This window comes from Primulina tabacum, chromosome 5 (assembly GCF_025594145.1).
Source record: "Primulina tabacum isolate GXHZ01 chromosome 5, ASM2559414v2, whole genome shotgun sequence".
Classification (NCBI taxonomy): Eukaryota; Viridiplantae; Streptophyta; class Magnoliopsida; order Lamiales; family Gesneriaceae; genus Primulina; species Primulina tabacum.
In genome coordinates this window covers 36,094,487-36,118,828 of record NC_134554.1, presented here as the reverse complement: position 1 = coordinate 36,118,828, position 24,342 = coordinate 36,094,487, and the positions used below count along the sequence as shown (strand labels likewise).

Genomic DNA, 24,342 nt, shown 5'->3' with positions numbered 1-24,342 from the left:
GATTGTAGAACCCCGAATGCCCGCTCGACATCCTTTCGTGCAGCCTCCTGCATTTCTTTAAACTTCTTTCTTTTAGGGTCCTGAGGGCACGGGAAGCTCTTGACAAAAGCTGCCCACTCCGGATAGATTCCATTTGTTAAGTAATATCCTTGTGTATATTGTGTGCCATTTACCGTGAAATTTATCTCGGGTGCATTTCCTTGCAGCACATCATTGAACAAAGGTGATTGGTTAAGCACGTTGATATCATTATTAGATCCTGCAACACCAAAAAAAGCATGCAAATCCACAAGTCTACAGACGCGACTCCCTCAAGCATGATTGTAGGGACTCCATGGTCACCTCGTGTAAACTGACCTTTCCAAGCGACCGGGCAGTTTTTCCATTCCCAATGCATGCAATCAAGGCTACCCAACATGCCGGGGAATCCGTGTCTCTGCAGGTGCATTTCAACCAAATGTTTTTTATCATCAGCACTGGGCCTTCGAAGGTATCGCTCACCAAATATTTCAATCACACATCGACAAAAGTTGAACAAGCAATCGATGGCCGTTGTTTCAGCAACCCGTAAGTACTCATCATAATGATCTGCAGGGCCTCCGTATGCCAGTTGACGGATAGCAACTGTGCATTTTTGAAGTGGTGAAAAGCCTTTTTTGACGTTGCATCGAATCTCCGGTGAAAGTATTCATCATATCGGTTGTTCTGTGAAGTAATCATTCACAAGACGAGCGTGTGCAGCTGCGCGGTCCCGTTCCACATATTTTCTCCTCTTCGATCCACCAAAAGAACTTTGTGCTGCCCCGAGAAACATATGCTGTTGCTGGAGTATCATTTTCATCATTTGTTCATCTGTGTCATCATTCATCGCCACTTCAAAGAAGTCATCATCACTATCGGTGGTAGAGAATGAGTTGTGATCTGTGGACATATTTTCCATATACGAATGTATCAATGTTTTGTAGTATAAGGATGTGAAGTCTGCCCTTGATTATATAGACTATTCTTTAATGTGTATATATTGTTGTCCTCAACATCAATAAATAATATATTTCAGCATCGGATGCTTTTTTTATGATAAAGTAAAGTATATAGCCTATTCTTTAATATCTACTTATTGTTGTCCTCAACATCAATAAATATTATATTTTCAGCATCGGATGCCTTTTTTTATGAAAAAGTAAAATATTGTGTGGCAAATCAATGTCAGATTCGGATTGATTTCTCTGAACAAACAAAAGCTGTAACCAACTAGGAGATTGTAATCCGATAAAAAAAGCTATGGGATTTTAATTATTAATAACATTAATTATTATATTATATTAATTTCAGCATCGGATGCCTTTTTTTATGCAAAGTAAAGTATTGTGTGGCAAATCAATGTCAGATTCGAATTGCTTTCTCTGAACAAACAACAGCTGTAACCAACTAGGATATTGTAATCTGATAAAAGCACAAACAACAAATAAAAAGCACAGACAATAATTTAGAACATAACATTACATTATTTAAAAATAAAAAGTACAAACAACAAGAAGGCACTAGCAAATTTAAAGCACAAACAACAAATAAAAAGCACAGACAACAACAAGATACAACCACATAAAAAAAACAAAAAAAATACAAGAAGATAAGAAGTAAAAAACAAGGTAAGAAAAATTAAAAAACTAATAAATGCCCCATTTCTTTTTAATTTCGTCACACATATGAACGTGAATACGAAGTTGCTCTTGTGTCATTGCAGTAGTATCTTTCATAAGGATTTGATATTCACGTGTTCGGTTGTGAGATCTGATTTCCTCCAATTTTTGTTGCGTGTAGGCAGTAAATTCCTCCATATTTTTGTCAATGCTGTCTTTCAACTCTTCGTATGCTGCTAATTTGTTTTTTCCCTTTCTTTTTGCCGCTTTTTGCCCAATTGGTCGACTGCAACTTCGCTCTTCATCTTCGTCAACACCCATCTCTGGATTTGAAGACGATGTGTATTCCCCTGAAGCAGAAGTTTTTTTCTTCTTCATTCCGCGATGATCGATTGATTGTGGAGCAAACTTCTGGCACTCTGCAAGAATCCTCCACACATGCTCATACTTGAACGGTTTGTTTTTGTTCTTTGGCTCAGTCATCCACTCTTCATGCGCCTTTACAAGTATATCAGCGTCGTTGCAACCACTTCCCCATTGACTATGAACTTTATTGTATATTCCATTAAACAACGACGTCATTTTTTGCATATAGTAGAAATGTGATTTCAATGGTTGCCATCGTCTCTCAATAGTTCTGGCAGGTCGATTTTTGTTGTACTCCACTGCGATCCTAGCCCACATTTGTTCCATCTTTTGAGAATTACCAATTTTAGGATCAGTGCTAATAACGACCCATGACATTGCAAGGACCTTCTCTTCTCCGAGTGACCAAGAAACCTTTTTTGGTTGTGGTGCATGGTCCTCATTGCCTGAATGTGTGTCCTTATCAAGGATAATATTCTCGAGTCCAACTGGCGATGAATGTGGTGGCAAATGAGATCTGGGTACAGAAGTAGGCGTCATGGATTCTTTCTCTGTGCCAGTTCCCTCTGTACTAGTCCTTCTTGATTCGTCTGAACCAAAACCCGCTGCTATAGGAGGAGAAATTCCATAAGGAGGTGGTGGCATGAAAGGATATTGAAAAAATTCCGGTGGGTACATTAAAATCGGAGCTCCCTGGCTATTATTCAGATTCATTGGTAAATTTGGGGAATATTGAAAATTATGAGGGTGAATATTTGGATTGTCCGAAGATGAATTATTTTGTGAGTTGGAAAAACCCAACAAATTCATCCAATATTGATGGTAATTTTTATCCATCCGTGGATAGCAAGAAAGAAACTGTAATTGTGTAAATTGAAAGAAAAATGATAGTGTTGGGTACAGAATGAGAATATGCCTATTTATAGCCAAAATGGAATAATTATTATTTTTATTATTTTTTAAATGAAATAAAAAAAATTATGCAAAAAAAAAAAAGAATCGAAATGCATGCAAAAAAGAATGGACAATTATATGAGTTTGTGTGGGCCATATATCAAACTAAAGAAACAATAAAAAAAACAAAAGTTTGGCACAACTTTTTATATTGTGATGGGACCCACACAATAAACATGGTTTAAGACCATGGACCATGTTTATCTGCCATGAACCTCCCATTGGAGGTGCTCCAAAGGAACCTTACATATTTGTTTGTAAAAATATGGGGCTTCAAAAGAAAGAGTTGTCTTCCCGAGATGAGTTTACAACGAAGTCCAATGTGAAAATTCCACTCAGATCGATTAGAATATCTGAATACAAGTAACTATATCATATGTTACGGTCACAAGAAACACAAGAAAACTCGATAACGTCAGCTATTGCAGAGTTAGCTCCCAACATTGGATCCAAGCCCTTTTACCACGTCCATGGTACATCATTCAGTTTCGCAAGAGTATCACAGGAGTAAGTTACAGAGAATTGAATGGGTGGGATTGTCATATCCAATCATCCTCGTACTTTCGAAAGACCCGATCTCCGCCGAAGGCACTCAAACCGAGAAAATTGCAGTCAATGGCTTTGGCAGTTTCTTTGCAAACAAGATCATGGTTTTCTTAGTGCTGCTGAGTATTAGTGTAGCCATGTCATCAATTTCCTTCTCATATTGCTCGTACGTGAAACAGAGAGTGAAAGATAGGACTAAGGCTGCAAATTATTTATTGTCCAATAGAGATCATCAAAATCGAATGCGTTCTTCTTTCGTTTCCATAACTATGTTTGATTTATCATTTATGTACAAGGAAGAAGAGAGGTAGCATCATTTTATAAAAAAAAAATCTGTACATTTCATACCCGCACCAATTGCCACGTGCAAGAAGCACGGAATGATCAATTTGCAGGCATACAGGGTAGTTGAGACCTGCAAAAAGTTGAAGCTGGTTTACTAAACACACCTAGGGCCTGAATAGATATAGGCTAAAGTCACCCAAATGGGATTTGAGGAACTGGTAATTGTCTCACGGGCAATGCCCATCTCAAGTTTATAAGCAACATAAAAGCGGATCTCAAATTTGCATCGCAAGTACTTGTACATGAGAAGCTCATCGAGATGAATACAAAAAATGATAACACGCGGAAATTGTTACAGTCCAGCCCCACAAATAGCGACTCAAACAACAAACCATAAAAAAGCTCAAATGAGCAAGTGAGCAAGCAAATAGATTCCGGTATTCAGATATGGGAAATAAAGGCTGAGGATTTGGTTTACTGGTCAATGAATACACCAATATTAAAGAGTTAAAGTTTCACCAAATGAGTACCTTTAAAAAGGTATACCAATCCGTTCCTTCAGCCAATGACTTTATAAGAAGACACGTTCCATTCCACATCCATGCCAAAGCCAAAAAAAAATGTCTCATATCCACTTCTGAGATCTCAAAAATATGAGATGGTACTTCAGGGATTTTCCACCTATATCTATAGCAAACATGTAAGCGACCAAATAAGCAACAGAATATTTGAAAAACTCATAATATTATAAAGAAATTAAAATGGAGTAAACATGATGCAACTAACTTGCTTGTATCCATATTGATATACCCAGGTTAGAATCCATTGCAAATTATTAAAACAAAGTTGAGAACTTGAAATTCCTCGCGAAGTTCTGAACTTTAAGTTGCTTTTCAAATCCAATACATTTTTAGATCCTATATTTAACTTACCTGGTCAATGGAAGAATCTGATTCCCGCAAAGCAACACAACAATCAGCAGAAGAAGCTTAGCACTTGACGAGATGAAGGTTCTCCCAGAAAAGAAAAACCATTGATACAGCAAAACCAGAAACAGGAAACAGCAAAATGTCTTTTTTTCATCTCTCCATAGCAAAATATCAGCAACTGCAGTAAGATAATATGATGTAATCGTCAGGTGAAAACAGAAAGCTAAACATCATTATCGTCAACATATCATACACACACACACATAGAGAGGTAGAGATAGGTAGCGACTAGCGAACTTGCAGCATTAAGATAATTTTTTAAGTGCAGCTAATAGACACATAGATATGCCTTTTAGTGCTAAACCATTGTATATTTACTTTTTAAAGGATAGTGACAGTCCATCAGTTTAATATCAATACCAAAGATAAACAAATTGACGTCATCAATCCTTAAAGTGTTTGTTCCTAGCAAAATTAAGTTGCAGAACGTCACAATGCAATCACAAAAAGAACAGCCATTTTTCAGCCATGAGGTTCAGGCTACAGAGTAAGATGATAAGTTGACATCATCCAAACGGAATTTACCTTTTCCACCTCCCAACAATTTATCCACTTTTGACTGCTCATCAGAGTATATATGCACGAAAGGTGAGTCTCTAGATGTGTGGGGTGATGAATCCACAGTTAATGATATGCCCTCCTGTGTCAAAAATTTCCATATCTAGCTGTTGAATCGTGACTGGCATCCATCGGAAGTTTATTAATTCAATGAAAAAGAACAAGTTAATCTACATGCCAAAACCTCCGTCTTATTACATATATCTTGCATGTAAACCAACTCAGATTTTGCAAATGAAAGAATACGAATTAAAAGAGAAATAGAGAAACCACAATGTGATGTGGCGTAGAATTAGATTTTCCAAAGCTGCTGATTGGTATCTTCCATATTTGGGGATGCAACGCCCTCAGAACATATTGGTAAGTACTAGAATCAATTAAAGAGCCAATAGGAAAACAATTTGAAAATTCTTTGATCCAAGTAGTTTAAACCTAGGATAGATCGTTTCACAAAACATAAATACCAAAAATAAACATGTGATCATCTTGTTTAAATACAATGGTGATATACTCATCGTCCTCATTTTAAATGAAAATAATATGTTTCAAATAGAAAGAAAAAAGAGAATAGGTGATGCTGACTGTTTTCGTGCAGAGCTGTTAGTTGCTGGTGATAAAGGTGGCAGTGTTAGCTGAATATATGAAAATAGTTGATATAAAATTGCAAGTTTCTTTGTAAATCAACTGACAAATAAAATTCATACTCATCCTTTAATTAGGCCCATCACTAGGTCAACTTCAGTTTGAATACTTCCATCAAACTAATAAGCTTGATTCACCGGTATCAAATATATATTTTTATCCTTCTCATATTTCTCCTTTTCCCAAGCTTAACTTAAAGAATTCTTATGCCAATTCTGACTGAAATTATATCAAGGAGAACATCAGATACGATGGGCGACATTGCCAATAAAGTCATAGCAGTAGGCAGTAAGTGCCAACCATCTAAAGGCTTATGGAGTTACTGTTCATCTTTGGGGAATTTATAAAATATGTCAAAAGGCAAACTCAATTGAAACTGTTCACAGGTGGACTTTTGTTTAAGCAAGTATAAGTTCCTGTAATTCGTAGTTTAGATCGAATTCACAATAAGCCAAATTTCACTGTTTCACCATTTAGCAATTCAACACAGTTCTATGACAAACCTCTAACAAAGCCAAGCTAGAGCCTCACCTTAGCTCATATTAAGAAGAGAGTAAGTGGAAGACGTTGTCCTCTACTAATGAACAAAAAAATTAATAAGAAAAATTATGGCTTAAACTTGAAAAACTTACTTCCATGGAAACAATAGGAGAGTACTGCAGATACTTATTAGCTGCAGAACAACTAAATGTCCTCGTGCATAAAGCTAAAGCAGCAACATTGTATACAGAGACAGCTGAATCAACCTTCCGGGAGTCGGATTTCGCATGCGACAATTTTGCAAGTAAAATAACACAATGAACCACCCAAGAAGGAAGACAGATAACAGGCCTGCCACAGTTGTGAACAAATTTCTGTTTAAAAAACATGACAATTCTCGCACCAGTGCAGCTTGCATAAAAACCAATTAGAAATACTAAACGCCACACTCTGTCCGTACAAACTAAAAATGAAAAACGAGTATAAAATAAAACCATTAGCTGACCATAGCAGCCGTAAATGAATATCACCATTAAAAAAAACCCCAACCGCTCCAATCTCCCGAGTGTGGAGAGTGGGACAACATTTAAAAAAATAAATCCGCATAGTTCATCAGGGACAAATAGATGTGAATTGAAAACCAAAGGGAACTATAAACAATATTGTTATAGAGAGATTCTATGGAGAAAGTTCCTCTACAGGACACCAGCACTGAGTCATTGCAAGCACAAAGGACCTCATGAGCCCTCATTCTTGATTCTGTTATGCATGGAAAGTCTCCTGCACAGTCCACTGTCATGAGAATTTGACTTCTTGTTAAGATCCACTGGTTTATTACAATGTTTTAGTGTTTTTTACTTGCCTTCTCCCTGCACTTCCGTGGCTAGAAAATACCTTCCTACCCAGTGAAGGTTATGAAACTTTTAATATTATATGCCAGAAAAAAATTGTCTGGGTCAAACAATCTCTTCTAGAAAATTATTGCAAGGATGCGAAATCTCATGCAATTTGACAGATGGCACTTAAGACCATTTGGATCAATAGAAATGAATTTGGGAAGCAATGCGACCTTTACTACATTAACTAGGTTAATAGGAAGTGATAATGCCATACAAACTAGGACAAACCGACGAAGATATAAATTTTTTTTAGTTGTCAGGCCTGACCAAATATGCTGCATAAATTGGACAAAGCAGCAAAGACTTCTAATAGTAAACCATATCAAGGGCACACTTTCAGCAGCATAGGAAAAGAAAGTCTTTCAAGAACATGAAAAAATGTAAGAGCAGATGAGTTGAAATATGAAAAACGACTCATTTCAATTTAATGCGGAATTTAGTTGAGAAGTTAAACAAATGGCAGGTCTCTGGTCCCTGATGACTGCAAGTTGTTCAAGACAAAGTGTAATAGGCACAGAATTAATTATTATAGAGTTATAATTCACTTTCTCATATTGAACAGTTGATTTGCCATAAATCCGAACGAAGATCCTGCTTTTTTACGCCAACTCCTAATATAACTACTTTAATCAGCAAGCAGTTTGCTCACACTCTATTAGTCCGCTATATAGCACATATGCACTAAGACAAATTTGTTTTCATTAATTATGTCCAGTGTAAAAGATTAAAATTTTGCAAGCACAATTAAGACAAACCAGAACTTATATCATAAATGGAGATGCACATTCATTGCAAGAAAAAACTACTTTCCAACAGCAGATTACGTCATAGGAATCAATAAAAAACGGGGGTATGAATACCTCTCAAAGCCTAAGCCTTCCAACACAAGAGACGCGAATTCCCAAAATTTTATCGGCTCCATATTAGTTATAAAAAAGACCTGCAAAATTCCAGCCAGTGATATCCTTCCACCACTCATAAAAGTAACAGACAGCTCCAAGAACAACTAAATTCTTGTAAATACCTTTCCACACACTGAAACCATCCGAGAACTAAGAGATTCTTCAGCACAGATATGAGCATGGGCAACATTATCCACATAGGTGAAATCTGAGAGATTGTAACCACTTCCTATAATAAACTGAGATGGGAAAAGACCATTACTTATTCACAAAAATAATGTAACTGAATTGCTAAATCAATCATGACTCTAAAAAATGAAATGGGGAGATGTCAATCATAAAATTAATGGTTTTTTTTTTATTTCACTAGAGAAAAATAAGCAGGTAGTACCGATGCAATGTCCACTCGACAGCATAGAAAAGACTATCAATAAAAAGTATCAGAAATATACATGTGAAATCCACCAAAATGAGCAAAGAAATAGAATTTCGGAAACTGCAGCAACTTTTATGCAAACATTAAATAGCGAGAAGCTTTGAAACCTTAGCCCAGCTGGACTGTGCCATCCTCACTAGAGATGGTATGAGGTGTTTTTCTCCGGGTCCAAATACATTGCAAGGACGAAGTACACACGTTAAAAGGCCATCAATATCATTAGCAAACAAAATCAGAGACTCGGATTGAGCTTTAAGGTCAGTGACCAAATCCTTGAACTGCATCATAACATTAGAGAAAGAGAATGGAAGAGAGTTACAAATGATTGTCAAAGAGAGAAAAGGTCACCTTTAAGCTTCAAAGTTAAGGACATACATGGTCAGGTTGAGGTATGGATTCATTTCCATTTCTTATATCTCGTGAACCGTGAAAAACTACGTCAGCAGAACTGTTATATATTAGACGTTTTACTTTACATTCTCGACATGCCTCAATAATATTTTTTGTACCTAGGAGATGAGGAAATAAAGATATTATCATGGGATGAAATGCTATGGCACATCATTTCAACATATTTTCTCACCAAACAACTAAGAATTACCTTGAACAAAGATTGCATAGCAAGCATGAAAATAATCGGGGAATGAATCCACATGATCAGTATAAAATACAACCGATGCACCTTCAACAGCTGCAAATGAAGAAAAGTAAATTACCGGATTAAAGATTTCAGTGTCGCAGAAGACAAAGAAATATAAATAATCAGATAAAACAGGTGAGGTTGTAGACAAGGTCCCAGACATATGCATACAGAAATCTGAAAAATCAAAATTCTATTACGCACAACAAAATCTCGAACTCAAGGGCTACAACCCAAACAATCTTTAACGTGGGACTGCTAAGCATTCTAAGACTGTGGCGGTGTGCATGCTCCTTAACAAAGGAGACCACATTATCAAGAATGACCTGACGAACTCTCAACCTTGAGTTACGATTCACGATCACAGTGAATGGTGACATGAATGGACACTGAAAATCATACTGATCAACAGAATGATGAAAAATAAATACATTCTCGCGCATCGAACAAATACCTTGTATAATCTGGGCTTTCTTGCGCACGTCGACGTGGAAATAAGAGGCGCGACCGCAGGAGAATGCGTGGGCGAGTAGCGACTCAGAAGGGAGGAGCTGAGGATTCTCAGTCGAACCAACAACTCGCACGGACCAGTTTCCAAGCTTCAACAACCTTTCCACAAGTGCACGCCCGATGAAACCCCTCCCCCCCAACACCACGCACGCTTTCAACCCTCTCTCGAAATCATCGCCCCCGATTTCCTTCTCCATTTCACGAAATCGCCAAATTAGCAACGAAATTGAATTGGATGAAGAACAATGACAGGGAACGTGAGGAGTGGCGCGGAAATCGAGAGGGGTTTTAGGGGTGGGTGGATTCGGTGTGGGAGGCCCCACAGGAATCAGGTGCCGGATCCACTTATTGCACTTTACACGCCCGCAAACACATGATTTGACCATTTTATCCCTCCCAAGTCCCGACTTTCTTTATACAACTCAGTTAAAAACAATTATCCTCAAAAGTCGAAGTTCATACTTGTTCTGACTTAAAAAGTGTGATTTGTGTTCATTTTACAGTACGACACACCAAATGTTTTATCGGCATTATTTTCTAAACTCGGAGTTCAGACTTATCTCTCAAATCTTGATTGCGAGTAGTTCCGAGATAAACATGTCTTGGATTCACGCTCAAGTCTCGTATCGGCAAAATGAGGCCAGTCAAGAAAGACAGCAAAACGTGTTTGATACCCCGAGATGTCCCGGGTCATGGATAGTACCCAGGATGTCCCGGGCCATGAAGTCGGGCCATGGGTAGTGCCCGAGTCAGGAGGATGGATTATTCCCAGATCAGCAAGACGACAAACTGAGTAGAAATCCGGATCTCAATCTGCCCGGGACGTTGGGAGTATGACTGAAGTCAAAGTATAAAGGCCAATCGAAAGGCCGAGCCATTGGAAAACCCGGACTTAAACTACCCGGGCTATGAGATGCCCGGGCTCTCATGTAAAATGCTCGAGAGGCAATCTACCCGGGCCACTTCGATAAACGTGCCACATTTAATTACGCCGACAAAGTAGGGTGTGTGCGGCCAACCTATCTCTGACATCAGTGCAAGAGGTTGACAAAATCAAATAGGCTGGATATGACTAGTATAAGATTTGACATGTCAGAACAATAGGGTATAATCAGCCGTCCTACTATAATTAATGCTCAAACACAAAGAACGAGGTCATCATTGCATCTTCTATTGTAAATAACAGGTTCACTCTTTGCATTTACTCTCTATTCAGATATTGAATACACTCATTTATTGTGCATTTAATACTCACCTTCCACACCAATCTCACAACCATCACTTGGTTACATTGGTTCTTTGCTTGAGTTATTCACTGACTTAAGCATCGGAGTGGTCACGTCGGATACCCCTCCGGCGCCCATTCACGCGGTTACCTTCTTGGTTGCAGATTCATATCTATCCCAGGAAGCGAGCTGTTCATCCAGACGTCTTGCTTTTATTTTTCCCAACTTCTGGATAGTAGATTCGGTGGAACACCCGACCCGGCTCACCTATTTCACCCAGATCACATCATTGGCGCCGTCTGTGGGAAATTCTAAGTTATAAGACGTTGATATGGCTCCTACTAGGAGGGCAAACCAAGACACTTCCCGGATCCAGGAAGAGAACAACACTCGTCTCTCTGATATGGGTGGTCAGCCACCCAATGGTCCCCCGCCTACTATCCATTTAACACCTGACGAGTTGACCAAAATTGTAACTGATGATGTTAAACAGCCATGGCAAAGAAGACCGCTACTCATCATTCCAGCCACCCTAGCAAGAACGCGAGCAGCCGCGGGAGGAAGAGAGAAGGGAGAAAGAGAGGGAGTCAAGTGCAGGTTCTAAATCTCCTACTGTGGCAGAGGAGTTAGAAGAGTTGAAGAAGAAGGTGAGAGTGTTGGAGGGACAAGTTGGTTCTAAAACCAGTGCTCAAATTGTCAAGGGTTGCCCATTCTCCGATATCATTGTCCGGGACTTCAAGTCAGCCAAAATCAAAGATTGTGATGGAGTTCTGACCCCGAAGAACATCTGGCTCGATTTGAAAACATGGTCATGTTACATTGCTACGGAGATCAAATCAAATGTAAAGTATTCCTGACTACCCTGGTCGACTCGGCCCAGAGATGGTTCGAAGGGCTGGCACCTCAGAGCATTCATTCTTTTGAAGACTTCCAAAAAATATTCTTGCACCAGTTCAGTAGCAGCAAGAAATACAAGAAGACTGCCTTCAGTCTATTTGAAGTAAGGCAGGACCAAGATGAAACTCTAAGAGCCTACATCAAGCGATTTAATCGAGTAGCTTTGGAGGTCCCCGCATGTGCTCCAGAGACAAAAGTTACAGCTTTTATGCAAGGATTGTGGGAGGGAGACTTCTTTCGATCCTTGACCAAAAAGTTGCCCAGGGAACTTCGAAGATCTCTTGTCCTGGACAGATAAATACATCAACATGGAAGAGGCGCAGAACCAAAAAAGATCAGCCCTGAAAAGAGCCAGAGGAGACCGGGTTGTCAGACCCGAAGAGAGAGCTCACAAGAAGAGTGGTCCCGGGCATTTCTCCCACGTCCCTTTAAGAATTGCTCGGGATCGGGAAGTTCAAGAATGTAGCTCGGATATAATTCCTCGTCCAAATCCAGTAGCACCACCATCAAGATCAGAAAAGAAAGGGTTCTGCACCCTTCAAAAAGAAAGTTCTCACAATACCAATGAGTGTCGAATACTGAAGAAGGATTCTGGTAGGCGTCCTGTGCCAGAATCTCATCCCCCCCGAGATAGGTCTAGACAACCACCTTGGTTGTCTCGACGTCCCGGACCTAATACTCCCCGCAAATCAACAGATATCCCTAGTGGAAGTAGGAGGGAGGAGGGAAGTTCCCAGGAACAAAGAAGCAGACAAACCGAAAGGAAGGACCTTTCCCCTAGCCGAGGAGTAATAAAAATGATTTCAGGAGGATCTACAGATGGTGATTTCAACCGGGCTCGAAAAGCAAGAAGCAGAAGGGAGTGCTTAGAAGTTGATGGGAGGGGGAGGAATTAGCCAGTTATAAGATTCGGCCCAGAAGACCTCAGGGGAGTTAATCAACCCCATAACGTAGCTCTCGTTATTCAAGCCCGAGTGGCTAATTACGACGTGTTGAGAGTATTCGTTGACAATGGCAGCTCTGTCAATGTCATCTTCAAGGAAGCATTGTGTCACACCCTTACTCTATACTTGACATGATTACCATAATCAAAATAGGATTTGAATGTTATATCTATATTATGAAGTAATTCAACCAAGGGGCATAAATTTGATGGTTTATAAAAATGTTGGCATGATGTCCCTATATTTTGTATATGCCAACAACTCAAACAACAGCAACAATACGTACATATAATCGTATTTTTACACACAAACATACTCTGTATCAATATATACATAGACATAAATATAGTAAAAACTTGTTTCGAACCCTGACATTGAATTCACTATAATACATATGCGGAAGCTATACAATAAGACGTCCAGGTTCTTATCGAGGTAAGGCACATCACAAGCATCTATTGGCGAACCGGCATCCTATGTATCTTCATTACCTGATCCTGTAATACATGAGCTACGTGAGTTTATAAAACTCAATAAGTTGGCACTTATACGTATCAATATGCGTAGAAAGAACATACGTATCAAGTCGTGAACAACAATGAATCTTTAAACCATGTCATATCATAGCATATATTCATGTTCATTTTTGTACTTGAGCCTCATTAGTTGACCTGTACTACTGTGCTTGCTTTATTATATGGATACTACTGTGTTGGACTTCAGGGAGCAACCTTTGGCAACCCCACGCCCCATGAACATATATTGGCCAATAGCTTTGGTGGACTTAAAACCACCCATGATGTCAACAAGCTCTATATCATGTAAAAATCAGTCATTTTCCTTTCATGTTCATGTTCATAACATAGCACACATCATCAATATTCATGAGTTTCTTATATATTTAATACATAACAATGGAATATGGTGCTATGTTTTCATCAATAAGATACTAACAATGTACATATAGCAATAATCAATTGGAAGTATTTGAAATCATAAACTCATGTATTACTTCAAGAACATGCCAACTTACTCTTTCCTAGCAAAAACACGGTGTGAGATGTTGTTTTTGTGCTCCTAAACTGTCAAAACATGTACATATTCATCAATTCCATAGCTCAACTCCATTCTTATGGTATCCATAGCACAAACCTATGAAACAAGGGAGAACTTACTTCTTTATGCAGAAAATTCTGTTCTCATATCACTTCTAACTTAAATTCAAGCTAAAGATGGTTTGTTGCGGAGAATTTGAGGGAAATAATTGAAACCCTTGCTTTCTCCCTTGGTTCTATCGTGAGCTTGGTTGAAGAAATGATAAGGATGGTTAAACAAATCAATCCCTAGAGTTTTAAACCATAAAAATCGTGTTTGGAACGCACACTTTTGCACAGGGGCGCTAGGGCGGTGAAGTTTGGCCGCCCCCAGCGCGAGCCCTACTGTAAAAACACCTAAAAATTGGTACAGGGGCGCTAGGGCGGTCAAACTTGGCCGCCCCAGCGCGGTCGATTCTGATTCCTGCGCGTATACTTCTCAAAGATCGCTCCAGAAATGTCTCTTCCCTTCAGAATTGGAAAACGTGGTAAACATGAAAGTTGTAGCCCTATTTCTTGCTTGCATCCCCAATTGGCTTCATGTAATTTGAAGGTCTGAGTTAAAAGTTATGTACAATCTGCCAAAATGTGTCGGTGAAGCAAATGATGATGCACATGACACACTACAGGGCACTTTTGGCTTGTCTTCCACAATGATTTGGATAAAACCCAAAACATGAAAGTTGTATCATTATATCTTAGCTTTCTAATGGTGGTGGCCTCACACAATTTGGATCAATATTCAAATCATTATGCTAAAATCCGTAAAAACTGCCATATTTTCATCTCATTTCCTACCAACTTCATTACACTATTTCTACCTACACATCTTACTATCACTATTTAGACATATTTTCATTCTCAATACACCATGAACAATATAAAAATCATGTTCAATCTCAAAATTGATACCTCAATCATCATGTGAAATCTGATGAGCTAATTAACTACATAATAAACGACATAAACACATGATTATCATTTGTACGAATAATCGGACATTACAATTCTCCCCTCTTTCAAAGAATTTCGTCTTCAAAATTTGACGTACCATATAGTTCAGGATATCTCTGTTGAATCTCGTCTTCTCGCTCCCATGTTGCTTCTTCAATTGCATGATTGCGCCATAATAGTTTCACCGAGGGTATTTCCTTGCCTCGTAACACTTTTGATTTCCCATTGAGGATTTGGACTGGCCGTTCTTCATACGAGAGATTCGATGCAAGCTCCAATGGTTTGTAATGAAGAACGTGAGAAGGATTGGCCAAATATTTCCGTAGCAAGGAAATATGAAAAACATTATGAACATTTGATAAGTTTGGTGGTAAAGCAACTCGGTAGGCTCTATCTCCTATTCTTTCCAAGATTTCAAATGGACCGATATATCTTGGACTCAATTTTCCTTTCTTACCAAAACGTAAAATGCCCTTCAATAGTGATATCTTTACAAATACATGGTCCCCAACCTGAAATTCCAATTGACGACGTCGCAAATCAGCATAGCTTTTCTGTCGGCTCTGGGCAATGTGCATTCTTTCTCTGATCTTGGTTACCAATTCGGCTTTTTTTTTGTACCAATTCAGGGCCTAATAATTTCCTTTCTCCTATTTCATTCCAATGTACTGGAGAACGACATTTTCTACCATATAATGCAGTATACGATGCCATTCCAATGCTTGACTGATAGCTATTGTTATATGTAAACTCAGCTAACAGTAGTTTACTGTTCCAACTACCTGGAAAATCAATAGTACATGCCCTCAACATATCTTCTAAGATCTGATTTACTCGTTCTGATTGTCCATCCGTTTGAGGGTGGAATGCCATACTAAATGACAATCGAGTTCCCATAGCATGATGTAAACTCTTCCAAAATGCAGACGTAAATTTGGGATCTCTATCAGATACAATGGACACTGGGATGCCATGAAGTCTCACTATCTCTTTGATGTATTCTTCGGCATATTGATTCATCGTGTATGTGGTTTTCACCGGAAGAAAGTGAGCTGATTTTGTAAGACGATCGAAAATAACCCATATAGCATTGAATCCTCTTTGTGTTCGTGGCAAACCAAGGATGAAATCCATTGTAATATGCTCTCATTTCCATTCAGGAATAGGCAGTGGTTTCAGGAGTCCTGCTGGTCTTTGATATTCAGTCTTGACATGTTGACAAGTTAGACATTGTGCAACAACTTAAGCAATGTCCTTTTCATACCTGGCCACCAAATTAATGGTTTCAAATTTTTGTACATTTTGGTGCCTCCTAGATGTATTGAGTAGGGAGTAGCATGTGCATCAATAAGAATGTCGGTCCTGATTGTTCCTTGTTTCGGCACGCTCAATCTAACTCGATATGTCCATATTCCTTCCCCATTCAATTCAAAGTTCGAATTTCCTTTATCCTCATCTCGCTGCCTCAGTTGTTGTAATTTCGTATATGTATTTTGTTCGGCCTTGATTCTGTCTGCAAGCGTTGATCGAACCATAAGGGATGATAACTGAATTGCAGCTCCATTTGAATAACAACAAGCTTCAAGTTCTGCAAATCCCATAAAATTTGTTCTTGTACTTGCATGCAGCAATAGAACTGGACTTTCGACTTAATGCATCTGCAACAACATTGGCTTTACTTGGATGATAATTAATAATACAAGCATAATCTTTCACTAATTCCAACCAACGTCGTTGACGCGTATTCAATTCTTTTTGTGTGAATAAATATTTCAAACTCTTGTGGTCCGTATATATTTCACACTGTTCGCCATACAGATAATGGCGTCATATTTTAATGCAAATATCACTGCTGCCAGTTCTAAATCATGTGTGGGATAATTCTTTTCATATTCCTTCAATTGTCTTGAGGCATAAGCGATCACCTTCCCGTGCTGCATTAAAACTGCTCCTAAACCTTGTTTCGAAGCATCACTGTATACTACAAAATCTCCTGATCCTTCTAGGAATAGCAAGGACTGCTGCTGAGGTCAATTTTGTCTTAACTCTTGGAAACTGCGATCACATGCTTCATTCCATACAAATTTCACATTCTTTCGTGTTAACGCAGTCAAAGGCAATGCTATCTTAGAAAATCCCGCTATAAACCGACGGTAATAACCAGCTAACCCAAGAAAACTACGTACCTCGGTAACAGTGGTAGGTCGTAGCCAGTTATTAACAGCTTCAATCTTACTTGGATCCACTGATATGCTTTCTTTTGAAATGATATGGCCCAAGAATGCTACTTGTTCAAGCCAAAATTCACATTTCTTCCATTTGGCATATAAATGTTTATCCTTCAAAGTCCGCAAAACTAATTGCAAATGTTCTCTATGCTCCTCCACAGTTCGTGAGTAGATGAGAATATCATCTATAAACACAATCACGAACTTGTCTAGAAATGGATTGAAAATTCTATTCATTAAATCCATGAAAGCAGCTGGTGCATTCGTTAGTCCAAATGGCATTACAAGAAATTCATAATGCTCGGTATCTGGTTCGGAAGGCAGTCTTTGAGATATCATCTGATTTCACTTTTAGTTGATGATAGCCTGATCGTAAATCAATTTTTGAAAAGATGGCAGCTCCTTGTAATTGATCAAACAAATCATCAATTCTGGGGAGTGGATACTTATTTTTGATTGTCACCTTGTTCAACTCCCGATAATCAATACATAGACGAAGGGTACCGTCTTTCTTCTTCACAAATAAAACAGGTGCACCCCACGGTGAAAAACTCGGTCTAATAAATCTTTATCAAGTAACTTTTGCAACTGTTCTTTCAATTCTTTCATTTCTGTAGGAGTTAATCGATAAGGAGCTTTTGAGATCGGATGAGTTCCTGTCACAACATCAATCACAAATTTGATCTCTCTATCTGGGGGTAAGCCTGTAATATCATCGGGAAATACCTCTGGAAATTCACAAACAACATCTGTATCTTTTAATTCACGAACAGGTGAGTCACTAGTTAACACATATGCTAAATATCCTTGACACCTCTTCTGTAGTAATTTACAAGCCTTCATACAAGAGATTATCCGAAGAGGTAAGGATATACCTGCACTTGCTACTGTGAATGGTTCAGCTCCTAATGGTGCAAACTTGATCATTTTCATGCCACAGTCAATAGTAACTATGTACTTCGAGAGCCAATCCATTCCCAGTATCACATCAAAATCAGTCATGTTCAGAACTATCAAATTGGCATACATCTGATGGCCTTGGACATATATTGGACACCCTCGTACAATCCGATCTGTCTGTAATTCTTGCCCGAAAGGTAATGCTATGGCGAGTTGTGTCTCTGTTGTACTTGCTGTAATGCGCAGTCTTCTTACAAACAATTCCGAAATAAAGAAATGCGTGGCTCCTGAGTCTAGTAAAACAATAGCAGTAATACCAGAAATCAAGAACATACTAGTGATCATCGATGTATCCGCATCCACTTCTTCTTTGGTCATGGAGAAAAGGCGTCCCTGTACTTTCTCAGAACTCCCTAAACAATTTTTGGCGAGATGCCCTGGCTTTTTGCTAACGATAGCAAACATTGGAACCTTGCATACATTCACCGCCATGGAGTTTGCCACATTTAGGACAAGGTACATTGTCCTGTTCTTTACGTGGAGAAGGACCCTTGCCACGGGGTTCCTCTGGTCGAGTACCTTTGCTATCGGTCTTTTTGCCTTGTCCTATTCCTTGGCTCTTTTGAAAGTACTGCTGCCTTCGCTGTTGCCTATCTCTGTCAATGTCTTGTTCGTCTTGTTCAGCCATAAGTGCTCTTTCCACTATCTCCCCATAGATAACAACTTTCGACATCCGTACATCTCGTTTAATTTCAGAGCGAAGTCCCCGCATGAAGTGTTCACCCTTTATGTCATCCTGTGCAATATATGGTACATATTGGACTCCATCCTCGAATTGTTGTATGTATTCCGCCATTAACATGGTTCCTTGCTTCAGATTAAGGAAATCACTGGCTTTCTTGGCTCGTACATCTTTACTGAAATATTTGTTGTAAAACATGGTTTTGAAAGTTTCCCATGTCAATGGTATCGTAGGTAATGCCACCCTTGCACTCTCCCACCATATTCTTGCATTCTTTGTTAATAAAAATATGGCACACGTTATTTTGTCTGCATCTTCCATATGAAGGTAGGAGAAGATGGACTCCAATGATTTAATCCATTCTTCTGCTACTGCTAGATCGGTGCTTCCCATGAATTCCGGAGGAATTCAGACGTCGAAAATGATCATACAGATCTGTTTGAACAGGTCCTTTTCTGGGTAGCATGGCTTGTGCGTGTACCTGCTCATGAGTAGTCCGTTGCATCTCAAGTAATTGTTGTATCTGCTCCCCATGGACTTTCGCTTGTTGTTGGAGCAGTTGAGCAAAATCATCTACAGGTCGTGGCGCACTGCCCTTGCCTTCTACTGCTGAGGCCTTGCCTTTAGATGAATCTCCTTCGTGTACCTTGCGTTTAGGTGGCATGGTCTTTTATCTTAACCTACATATAGGTCACGTAGAAACACATAACTTAGCATAAACTATTGGATACAAAGATACTTACTTGCCGAGTTCCCCATGTATGGATGAAGTGCAGTGTCTTCCCTCTCGAAGAACTGTGGGCTCTGATACCAACTAAAATGTCACACCCTTACTCTATACTTGACATGATTACCATAATCAAAATAGGATTTGAATGCTATATCTATATTATGAAAGTAATTCAACCAAGGGGCATAAATTTGATGGTTTATAAAAATTTTGGCATGATGTCCCTATATTTTGTATATGCCAACAACTCAAACAACAGCAACAATACGTACATATAATCATATTCTTACACACAAACATACTCTGTATCAATATATACATAGACATAAATATTGTAAGAACTTGTTTCAAACCCTGACATTGAATTCACTATAATACATATGCGGAAGCTATACAATAAGACGTCCAGGTTCTTGTCGAGGTAAGGCACGTCACAAGCATCTAGTGGCGAACCGGCTTCATATGTATCTTCATTACCTGATCCTGTAATACATGAGCTACGTGAGTTTATAAAACTCAATAAGTTAGCACTTATACGTATCAATATGCGTCGAAGAAACATACGTATCAAGTCGTGAACAACAATGAATCTTTAAACCATGTCATATCATAGCATATATTCATGTTCATTTTTGTACTTGAGCCTCATTAGTTGACCTGTACTACTGTGCTTGCTTTATTATATAGCTACTATTGTGTTGGAATTCAGGGAACAACCTTTAGCAACCCCAAGCCCCATGAACATATATTGGCCAATAGCTTTGGTGTACTTAAAACCACCCATGATGTCAACAAGCTCTATATCATGTAAAAATCAGTCCTTTTCCTTTCATGTTCATGTTCATGTTCATAACATTAGCACACATCATCAATATTCATGAGTTTCTTACATATTTAATACATAATAATGGAATATGGTGCTATGTTTTCATCAATAAGATACTAACAATGTACATATAGCAATAATCAATGAGAAGTATTTGAAATCATAATATTACTCATGTATTACTTCAAGAACATGCCAACTTACTCTTTCCCAGCAAAAACACGGTGTGAGATGTTGTTTTTGTGCTCCTAAACTGTCAAAACATGTACATATTCATCAATTCCATAGCTCAACTCCATTCTTATGGTATCCATAGCATAAACCTATGAAACAAGGGAGAACTTACTTCTTTATGCAGAAAATTCTGTTCTCATATCACTTCTAACTTCAATTCAAGCTAAAGATGGTTTGTTGTGGAGAATTTGAGGTAAAGAAGTGAAACCCTTGCTTTCTCCCTTGGTTCTATCGTGAGTTTGGTTGAAGAAATGATAAGGATGGTTAAAAAAATCAATCCCTAAAGTTTTAAACCATAAAAATTGTGTTTGGAACGCACACTTTCGCATAAGGGCGCTAGGGCGGTGAAGTTTGGCTGCCCCCAGCGCGAGCCCTACTGTAAAAACACCTAAAAATTGGAACATGGGCGCTAGGGCGGTCAAAATTGGCCGCCCCAGCACGGGCGATTCTGATTCCTGTGCGCATACTTCTCAAAGATCGCTCCAGAAATGTCTCTTCCCTTCAGAATTGGAAAAAGTGGTAAAGCATGAAAGTTGTAGCCCTATTTCTTGGCTTGCATCCCCAATTGGTCTCATGTCATTTGAAGGTCTAAGTGAAAAGTTATGTACAATCTACCAAAATGTGTCGTTGAAGCAAATGACGATGCACATGACACACTACGGGGCACTTTTGGCTTGTCTTCCACAATGATTTGGACAAAACCCAAAACATGAAAGTTGTATCATTATATCTTAGCTTTCTAATGGTGGTGGCCTCACACAATTTGGATCAATATTCAAATCATTATGCTAAAACCCGTAAAAACTGTCATATTTTCATCTCATTTTCTACCAACTTCACTACACTATTTCTACCTACACATCTTACTATCACTATTTAGACATATTTTCATTCTCAATACACCATGAACAATACAAAAATCATGTTCAATCTCAATATTGATACCTCAATCATCATGTGAAATCTGATGAGCTAAATAACTACATAATAAACGACATAAATACACTATTATCATTTGTACGAGTAACCGGGAATTACACATTGGTTCAGATGGATTTACATGAGTATCAATTAGAGGCGGTTGAGACTGCCTTATTTGGCTTTGCGGGTCATGCAGTGTACCCTGAAGGGGAAATAACCTTGCCACTGACCCTGGGAACTGGGGATTTGAGGAAGACGTTCATGACAATCTTTACAGTGGTGGATGCCCCGTCCTCGTACAACATCATCTTAGGGAGACCGGATATGAATGAGATGAGATCCGTGGCCTCTACTTATCATCAAAAAATTAAATTTCCAGTACGAGGGCAAGTCGGTTAAGTCAAGGGAGACCAGCCCTCTTCCCGGAAATGTTATGGGGAGACTGTCCGAGTGGATCAGAAGAGGGCGAGAAGGGAGGAGAAGTGGAAGAAGGAGAGTCAAGATGAGGTGGCCAGAGAAAGGGAAGTACATTTTGTTTCGGAGGAAGAGCAAGAGGCAGTGGAGATTGAGCCTGGGAAGCACATCCGGGTGGCCCGAGACATCAACGCGTCCACCCGGGTAAATCTCTTGAATTGTTTAAAAGCTAACATTACTGTTTTCGCTTGGTCCCAATAAAACCTGGCCGGGATCTCGCCGAAAGTGGCTGAGCACAAATTAAATATCCTCCTAGGATCCCGGCCCGTGAAACAAAAGAAGAGGCATTTTGGCTCAGAGAAAGATAAAGTTATTGAAGAGCAGGTGGGAGAGCTATTGCGGGCCGGCCACGTTTGGGAAGGTCCAATTCCCTACGTGGCTCTCAAATGTGGTCCTTGTTCCTAAAGTTACTGCAAAATGGAGGATGTGTGTAGATTTCCAGGACCTGAATAAAGCCTGCCCCAAATACTGTTAACCACTTCCCCGGATCGATCAACTGGTGGATTCAACCTCCGGGTGCGAGTTATTAAGCTTTCTGGACGCTTATCAGGGGTACCACCAAATCCCCTTAACTCTTGAAGATCAAGATAAAGTCAGTTTTATCACTTCCGGGGGCAGTTTCTGCTACGTAGTTATGCCCTTTGGATTGAAGAATGCTGGGGCCACATATCAACGCTTGATGAATCACGTTTTTTAAAAATAGATAGACATGAACGTTGAAGTGTATGTGGATGATATCCTGATCAAGACCCGGGAAGTCTCCTGCTTCATTGATGATCTGACCGAGACCTTCACCACCTTGAAACAGTATGGGATAAAGCTCAACCCGGCTAAATGTGTATTTTGGGTAAGAAGTGGGAAGTTTTTGGGTTTCTTGGTGACTGATCGTGGAATCGAAGTAAATCCAGAGAAGATCAAAGCAATAATGGACATGCCTTCCCCTCAATCTGTCCCGGGATGTATAAAAATTGACTGGGAGAATTGCGGCCCTATCTCGTTTCATCTCTCGGTCTGCCCATAGAAGCTATCCATTCTTTCAAGTTTTGACAAAAGCACAAAAATTTGGCTGGGATGAAAAATGTAAGCAAGCTTTTCAAGACTTGAAAAGAAGCATTTGGCCGAGTTGCCTGTTTTGGTGAAACCAGAACCCGGGGAAAAACTGTGGATTTATTTATCTACTACTGAGCACGCCGTTAGCTCCGTACTTATCAGGGAGGAAGAAACCAACCAAAAGCCTGTATATTATGTCAGTCATGCCCTCAGGGTAGCCGAGTTAAATTACAGCGAAGTGGAAAATATAGCCCTGGCCCTGGTGATGACTGCCCAGAAGCTGAGGCCTTATTTTCTCTCACATCCAATTGTGGTTCTCACCAATTCTCCACTCGGGAGAATCATGACACATGCTGAATTCTCGGGAAGAATGGTTAAGTGGATTATAGAACTCGGGGAATATGACATTGAATATAAACCTCGAGTTGCTATAAAAGCCCAGGCATTGACAGACTTCTTGATAGAGATGATTCAACCAGGAGAAGAGGAAGTATGGAGAATTTTTGTTGATGGAGCATCAAATTTGTCGGGGTGTGGAGTTGGGGTGGTTTTAATTGCTCCGTAAGGCGAAAAAATCAAGTTGGCTCTAAGAATCGATTCCAGGGTCACCAACAACGAAGCTGAGTATGAAGCCGTTCTGGCAGGGTTGCAAGCTGCCCGGGAAGTCGGTGCCTCCCGAGTCATTATTTATTCTGATTCTCAACTGGTCACCCAGCAAATAAAAGGGACGTATGAGGCCAAGAATGAAAAAATCCTCAAATATCTAGGGCTCATCATAGCCCGGGCAGCATCTCTAACCGACTGGAGCATTGAACAGATTCCTAGAGAAGAGAATGAGGAGGCTGATACATTAGCCAAATTGGCTGCCTCTATGTCAGACATAAGCACCTGGGAAGTCATGTGTTTTACCCGGTTAGTAATTTCTGTTATGAGGAAATACCATCGACTCGGACAAGTTCGTGGATAGCTCCTCTAATTGAGTATATGGTCTAGGGGTGTTCATCGGTCGGTTCGGTTTTAATTTATCTAATTTCGGTTCGGTTTTCCTGGTTTTCGGTTTTTGAATTATGTAATCCGAAACCGATCAATTGTAATTCGGTTCGGTTTCGGTTTGGTAATATAATGGACCGATTTATACGGTTCGGTTTAATTAATAATATATCATAAAGTGAAAAAAACATAAATTTTTTCAAACATTTAATTTAGATGCTTATAATAAAGTCCGAGCAATGGTTTTTCTCTCTTTTCGACTCTCTTCCTTGCAGCTTTCCTAGC

At 39.3% G+C, this 24,342-nt stretch overlaps 3 protein-coding genes across 3 annotated transcripts; all 3 read right to left on the bottom strand.

The window, feature by feature from the left end:
- Window positions 1–1,667: 1,667 nt before the first annotated feature.
- On the bottom strand, window positions 1,668–2,720 carry LOC142544380 (uncharacterized). Its single transcript, XM_075651435.1, has one exon. It carries the CDS (start codon window positions 2,718–2,720, stop codon window positions 1,668–1,670), a length of 1,053 nt encoding a protein of 350 aa, XP_075507550.1.
- Window positions 2,721–3,232: 512 nt separating this feature from the next.
- LOC142547496 (3beta-hydroxysteroid-dehydrogenase/decarboxylase) lies at window positions 3,233–10,204 on the bottom strand. The gene is made up of 12 exons (XM_075655824.1): window positions 9,792–10,204; window positions 9,299–9,388; window positions 9,073–9,206; window positions 8,805–8,975; window positions 8,384–8,500; window positions 8,220–8,299; window positions 6,613–6,811; window positions 5,306–5,420; window positions 4,724–4,898; window positions 4,322–4,478; window positions 3,855–3,921; window positions 3,233–3,707 (listed from the first exon to the last, which is right to left on the bottom strand). The coding sequence occupies exons 1-12, from the start codon at window positions 10,042–10,044 to the stop codon at window positions 3,553–3,555; spliced, it is 1,713 nt and encodes a 570-aa protein (XP_075511939.1). The 5' UTR covers window positions 10,045–10,204; the 3' UTR covers window positions 3,233–3,552.
- A 3,787-nt stretch (window positions 10,205–13,991) lies between these two features.
- On the bottom strand, window positions 13,992–19,030 carry LOC142544379 (uncharacterized). The gene is made up of 4 exons (XM_075651434.1): window positions 18,571–19,030; window positions 18,066–18,383; window positions 17,854–17,945; window positions 13,992–14,066 (listed from the first exon to the last, which is right to left on the bottom strand). Exons 1-4 carry the CDS (start codon window positions 19,028–19,030, stop codon window positions 13,992–13,994), a joined length of 945 nt encoding a protein of 314 aa, XP_075507549.1.
- Between the last annotated feature and the right edge of the window lie 5,312 nt (window positions 19,031–24,342).

Excerpts from the sequence above, each read along its gene's own strand:
- LOC142544379 (XM_075651434.1), bottom strand. The coding sequence starts at position 19,030 with ATGTTTTACAACAAATATTTCAGTAAAGATGTACGAGCCAAGAAAGCC. Across the intron at positions 18,384-18,570 it reads CAAACTCCATGGCGGTGAAT|ACTCAGGAGCCACGCATTTC; the intron begins GTATGCAAGGTT and ends TTGTTTTACTAG. Across the intron at positions 17,946-18,065 it reads ATTCACAGTAGCAAGTGCAG|ATACAGATGTTGTTTGTGAA; the intron begins GTATATCCTTAC and ends GTGAATTAAAAG.
- LOC142544380 (XM_075651435.1), bottom strand. The coding sequence starts at position 2,720 with ATGAATCTGAATAATAGCCAGGGAGCTCCGATTTTAATGTACCCACCG.
- LOC142547496 (XM_075655824.1), bottom strand. The coding sequence starts at position 10,044 with ATGGAGAAGGAAATCGGGGGCGATGATTTCGAGAGAGGGTTGAAAGCG. Across the intron at positions 8,976-9,072 it reads CCATACCTCAACCTGACCAT|TTCAAGGATTTGGTCACTGA; the intron begins GTATGTCCTTAA and ends GTTATGATGCAG. Across the intron at positions 6,812-8,219 it reads GAAGGCTTAGGCTTTGAGAG|GCCTGTTATCTGTCTTCCTT; the intron begins GTATTCATACCC and ends CAACTGTGGCAG.